We start from the raw sequence: 6,274 nt of genomic DNA, 5'->3' as shown, positions 1-6,274 counted from the left end.
TGGCAGAGTAGGGAGGGAGCTTACTGCTCTAGTCTAGGAAAAGATAGTTTAAAAAAAGTGGAGAGAGTGCATTCTCAGGGAAGAGTTAGGGAGAAAACAGCAGAGGAAACTACACAAATTAGAGGGACATAGAGGATCTATGTGGAGGGCATAGACGCCCACAACTCAGGACCCCAACATCTGGGAGCTCCGCAACAGCATTGGAGAGTGAGCTGAGATCAGACCGCAACAGCCCAAAGCCACTGGCTATAAAGCTGCAGGAAGAGCCTAGAGGAAATCTGGTTTAGAGCCCTGTGGGGGATAGTATATCTTTCAAACTAGAGGAGAAAAAAAATAGGAGGGGTACATTTCTCTCTCCCCATCACCCTTCGATGGCATCCTGTAACAAGCTGATACAGTGGGTATCATTTTGGACATATGTAACATCTGTGCCATGTAAGCGCCCAGCAACCAGCTGAGTAGAGACTCCTGATTCTGGTGGGGAGAACTGACAGGGGGCTGGTGCTCACGCCTCTGGGAGGTTTATGTGCTGGGACTGTGAAAAAAACCGAGACTGTGTGAGAGGACTCACAGTGTGGCTGGGACTTCCTGCAATGGAAATCTGTAGAAGTGAAATTGACACTTTGAGAAGCATTGACTTGAACAGCCCTTCTCTTGACTGTTGAGGAGCAGTTTTTTCTTTTTCTTCATACTATTTGTTGAACTCTTTACTTAACATGGAGTATATATGTATAAAGTCAATTGAAAATAGATCTCAGCATATACTTCCGCTTCAGGCCGGTTCTCTCTTTCCGAGCCGATAGCGTTCCGGCAACATGGTGAACGTTCCGAAAACCCGCCGGACCTTCTGTAAGAAGTGTGGCAAGCACCAGCCCCACAAGGTGACACAGTATAAGAAGGGCAAAGACTCTCTCTATGCCCAGGGAAAGCGGCGTTATGATAGGAAGCAGAGTGGCTATGGGGGACAGACTAAGCCGATTTTCCGGAAAAAGGCTAAAACTACAAAGAAGATTGTGCTGAGGCTTGAGTGTGTGGAGCCCAACTGCAGATCCAAGAGAATGTTGGCTATTAAGAGATGTAAACACTTTGAATTGGGAGGAGATAAGAAGAGAAAGGGGCAAGTGATCCAGTTCTAATCTTCGTCTTCTGTTTTGCTATGAAGACAATAAAATCTAAAGGTTACCACTGTTCAGTTCATTTGGTCTTTTGGAAGGGAATGAACCAAAGCCATCAATAAAACTCCCCTTGGAAAATTTAAAAAAAAAAAAAAAAAGAAAATAGATCTCAGTAAAAAATAAGAGTGGGAATAAGAGAGAGAGGAGGAAGTTTGTAACTGTAAAGCTGTATAGTTCTGTATACATTCCTATGGACTTACTACTAAGTCTGTTTAAAAAAGTTTACTGTTTAAAAACTTGCCGTGGGACCCCAAATCCCATTAAGCTGGGTGGTAAAATTCCATCTTAAGTGTTAAAGTGATCATGTTAAGTGTTAAAGTGAACATATAGATAGGATTAAGTGTTAAAGTGATCATATAATAGGATCAAGTGTCCATTAATAATAATAGATAGAACTATAAAGGAGAGAATGTTCCAACATGGGAAGCAGTCCACACAGCAGACTCACAGAATGACAATTGCTTTATGTACCACTCTGACCTTAGAATCAGCCCTTAAGTCATCCTTCTCTGGCTGAAAAGCCCATGAGAGCATTTCAGGCATGGAAACCAAGACACTGTGGCAAAAAAATGTTCTACATGAAGGATCTCTGTGAGTGAGTGAGATCCCAGCGGAAAGAAGTGGCCATCAAAGAAGTATGTGCTTTTCTCTGAAGAGAGAAAAGAACTTCCACTTTGCTTATGGCCTTATCTAAATACTGACAGAGTTTGTGGATTCAAAAGGCTTCTATAGCCTAGGCAGCTCATGTCAAGAGCCTTAGGTGGTCACTGACATCATATATAAGAGTATTAATTGTTAAATTTATAATAGGAGTCCCTGTGCACTAACTCCCCATGCAGGACCTGTGTCCTCAATGAGTTTTATTGAGAGCTAACTGTAAAACTTGTTCTCAGGTTTTCTGTGTGTGTGTGCAAACTGTTGAAATCTTTACTTAGTATAGAATTGGTCTTCTGTGCATAAAGATGATTTAAAATGAATCTTAATAGAGAATGGGACTGGGAATGGGAGAGAGAGGAAGAGGAAGGGTGGGAGTGTGGGTGGGAAGGTGAATACAGTTGGAAGAATCATTATATTCCTAAAGTTGTACTTATAAAATTTGTATTCCTTAATTAAAATGTTTCTTTGGGGGGAAAAAGAGATTGAAAGAATGTAGCAACCAATGTACAGAGCTTATTTAAAGGCACTCATGTAGAGTTAAATGCTGAACTATTTATGGATGTAATGATATGATTTGGGTATATTTCAAAACAATACAAGGACTGAGGAGAGCAAATTAATGGGACACATAAATGAAATAAAATGGGCCTTGTTGGTATCATTGAGGTTGAGTGATGTACACATAGGGGTTCATCATATGATACAAGACTCTTGTAAATGTTCCAAATTTTCCATCCTAAGAAGGTGAAGAACAAACTACAAACTACACTGACATGTTACGATCAGGCAAATATTCACAACATAGAACATACTGGTAGGGGCTGGCGCTGTGGGGTAGTGGGTAAAGTCACTGCCTGCAGTGCCAGCATCCCATATGGGCCTGTTCTAGTCCCAGCTGCTTCTCTTCTGATCCAGCTCTTTGCTATGGCCTGGGAAAGCAGCAGAAAGATGGCCCAAGTGCTTGGGCCCCTGCACCCATGTGAGAAGACCCAGAGGAAGCTCCAGGCTCCTGGCTTTGAATTGACATAGCTCTGGCCATTGCAGCCATCTGGGAGTAAACCAATGGATGGAAGACCTCTCTAGCTCTCTCTCTCCCTCTACCTCTCTGTAACTCTGCCTTTCAAATAAATAAATAAATCTTTAAAAAAATATTGGTATATTATGATCCCAGAGTCCCAGTCTCTGGGGCCCTCAAAGGAGACGTTTCTAAGCCCAAAGCCAAACTGATACTCCTTTCCAGCAAAATACAGATTGCCAAATATTTTGTGACATGTTAGCATTTCCTGTTTGGACTAGGCCTTCCCAACACAGTTCGCTTATTGGAAGAGAATCTACTTTTCTTCCTGAAACCCACAAATATCATGTCCATATTTGTACTGGCTCCTTCCTCTTTGAATGTTGACATTTTCAGAAAGGCTTTTCTAATTTCTTTAGCATACCCTTGAGTTTGTTTTTTCCCACATCTCAATATGTAGCATGTAGAATTACTTTTGAAATCAGGACCCTCCATCCTGATACTTTGTGCATTTCAGACAGGACTTTGCTATCTACGTTGGCTGCCACCGGGACTAGAACCTGGTATGCCGGCGCCACAAGGCGGAGGATTAGCCTATTGAGCCGCAGCACCGGCTGGATATTCCTTCTTTGCTCTCCTAAGTAGGATCCACTCATTCTGGCTTTCATATTATCTTGAGTTTCTGTTTGTTCATGTCCTCATTTTTGGTTTATTTTTTTTTTCGTGCATTATATGTACTCAAGTAACTGACCAAGAAAGTCATGTGAAATGTAGACTTCCTGAGGCTTTGCATGTTTAGAAAGGTTTCATACTGTCTTCACACACGATTGATAACTTGGCAGGGTATAAAACTTCCATGTCAAAATCATCTTTCCCTCAAGCCTTTGAACGTACTGCTGTGTTTTCTTTGGCACAATTCGTTGCTGATTCCAGTATGAGTAATGTTCTTTTATAGGATTTCATTGTCTACTGAAAACTCTCAGGATTTCCTTTGTGTCCTTGAAAATCTGCAATTTCCTAACTATGTATTTACATGTCAGTGTGTCTGCACCAATCTAGCTCCACACTCAGTAACAGAATCAGAAACATGAAACGAAATGTGCTGAGTACTTAATATGTGTCAGGCATTGTTTTAAGTGCTGTTTATGTATTAAGTGCTGTTTATGTATTATACCCACAACCCTCTAAGGCAAGGACAATTACTACCTCCACATTACAGACGAGGAAACTGAGAGACTGTGTAACAGAGAGACTACATAGCAATGTCTTTTTTTTTTTTTTTTTTTTTTGACAGGCAGAGTGGATAGTGAGAGAGAGAGAGAGAGAGAGGTCTTCCTTTTGCCATTGATTCACCCTCCAATGGCCGCCATGGCCGGTGTGCTGCGGCCAGCGCACCGTGCTGATCCGAAGGCAGGAGCCAGCTGCTTCTCCTGGTCTCCCATGGGGTGCAGGGCCCAAGCACTTGAGCCATCCTCCACTGTACTCCCTGGCCACAGCAGAGAGCTGGCCTGGAAGGGGGGCAACTGGGACAGAATCCAGTGCCCCGACCAGGACTAGAACCTGGTGTGCCGGCGCCGCAAGGCAGAGGATTAGCCTATTGAGCCACAGCGCCGGCCACAATGTCCTTTTGATTTAAACAATGGTATATTACTTAATCATAATTTTCCCCCTTCATTTATTTTTTTATTTGCTTATTTATTTATGTTAGAGGCAGAGTTACAGACAGAGAGAGGGAGAGAGAGAGAGAGAAAGGTCTTCCATCCTCTGGTTCACTCCTCAAATGGCCTCAATGGCCAGAGCTGAGCCAATCTGAAGCCAGGAGCCAGGAGCTTCTTCTAGGTCTCCCATGCGAGTGCAGGAGCCCAAGGATTTGGACCATCTTCCACTGCTTTCCGAGGTCATAGCAGAGAGCTGGATTGGAAGAGGAGCAGCCGGGTCTCAAATTGGCACCCATATGGGATGCCGGCACTTTAGGCCAGGGCTTTAACCTGCTATGCCAAAGTGCTGGGCTCCTTGAGCCATTTTCTACTGCTTTCCCAGGCCACAGCAGAGCTGGATCAGAAGTGGAACAGCTGGGACTTGAGCCGGTGCCCATGTGGGATGCTGGCACTGCAGTCAGCAGCTTTACCCACTACACCACAGCACTGGCCCCTCCCCCTTCATTTATTTCGCTTCCTCTTCCTAGATTACTATTTTTGATCTACTGTGAATTTCCATATGATTTATCTTTTCCCTTATCTTTTCCATATTTGTGTTCAAGATCATAAAAAAAGTTCCTGCTTTTATTTTCTAACCCTTCTACTTACTTTTCCCTCATGAATTATATTGTTTTACTCCAAAAAAATTATGTTACCCTTTCATTTTCCATTTTCTTGTCATTTTATGTTCTTTTAATGAATATATCTTTCTTAATATCTCTCCAGGTTACTTAGAATTATTTTAATAGGTAGCATATATTTTCTGAACTATCTTTTTAAAGATTTACTTATTTGGTTGGTTGGTTGAAAGGCAGAGTGACAGAGAGAGAGAGAGAGAGAGAGAGAGAGAGAGAGAGATTTCCATCCAATGGTTCACACTCAAGTAGCTGCAACAGCCATGCCCTCCATGCTGAAGCCAGGAGCCAGGAACTCAATCCTAGTCTCCCACATGGGTAGCAGGGGCCCAGATATTCAGGCCATCCTCTGTTGCCTTCCCAGAGGCAACAGTAGGGAGCTGGACCAGAAGCAGAGAAGCTGGTACTCAAACCAGTGCTGCAATATGGAATGCTGCTGTCACAAGTAGCAGTTAACCTGAAGCCCCACAAGGCAAGCCCTGTGAATTATCTTTCTTAATTCTAATGTCAGATTTACTTACCTTGAGAGTGGTATCAGCAAGATGGTGGAAGAGGATTTTCCAATACTCATCCCCTCACAAAAATGCTAATTTGAACAAAAATTTCATGCATCCATGCACAAAAATATCTGCATATATATAAGGAGTACAGGTGAATGATTACAGCACCTAAGTGAAGCACAGAAATAATTTTTTGTAAAAAAATGCATTGAAGAGGGTGGGAAGATTGCTTTCTAAGTAGTATATGAAAGATCTAGTTGTTCTACATCCTTATTTTTTGTTTTGGTTTTCACAGATTTAATTTGCATTACTTTCATAACTAAACTATTACAGTTGGACATCTCTGTGCAAGCAATTCAACACTCATATCCACTCTTTGAAGAAGTGGCAACTTAACTCTTTTGACCAGGTTTTTTGTAATCTTTTGAAAACTTTTTTATTCATTTGAAAAGGAGAGAGAGAAAAAAAGAGAAAGAGAAATCTCCCATTTGTTGATTAATTCTCAAAATGCCCCCTTCCCCCCCCCCCCCACAGCTGGGGCTCAGCCAGGCTGATCCTGAGAGCCAGAGACTCAATCCAGGTCCCCCTTGTGGGT

At 42.4% G+C, this 6,274-nt stretch overlaps 1 protein-coding gene across 1 annotated transcript; it reads left to right on the top strand.

The window, feature by feature from the left end:
- The first annotated feature begins 769 nt into the window (after positions 1-769).
- On the top strand, positions 770-1,278 carry LOC100358359 (large ribosomal subunit protein eL42). The gene has a single exon (XM_002714009.5). It carries the CDS (start codon positions 816-818, stop codon positions 1,134-1,136), a length of 321 nt encoding a protein of 106 aa, XP_002714055.1. The 5' UTR covers positions 770-815; the 3' UTR covers positions 1,137-1,278.
- The last annotated feature ends 4,996 nt before the right edge of the window (positions 1,279-6,274 follow it).

This window comes from Oryctolagus cuniculus, chromosome 7 (assembly GCF_964237555.1).
Source record: "Oryctolagus cuniculus chromosome 7, mOryCun1.1, whole genome shotgun sequence".
Classification (NCBI taxonomy): Eukaryota; Metazoa; Chordata; class Mammalia; order Lagomorpha; family Leporidae; genus Oryctolagus; species Oryctolagus cuniculus.
Note: the sequence above shows the minus strand (reverse complement) of the source record. Positions and strands in the feature narration are given on the sequence as shown.

Excerpts from the sequence above, each read along its gene's own strand:
- LOC100358359 (XM_002714009.5), top strand. The coding sequence starts at position 816 with ATGGTGAACGTTCCGAAAACCCGCCGGACCTTCTGTAAGAAGTGTGGC.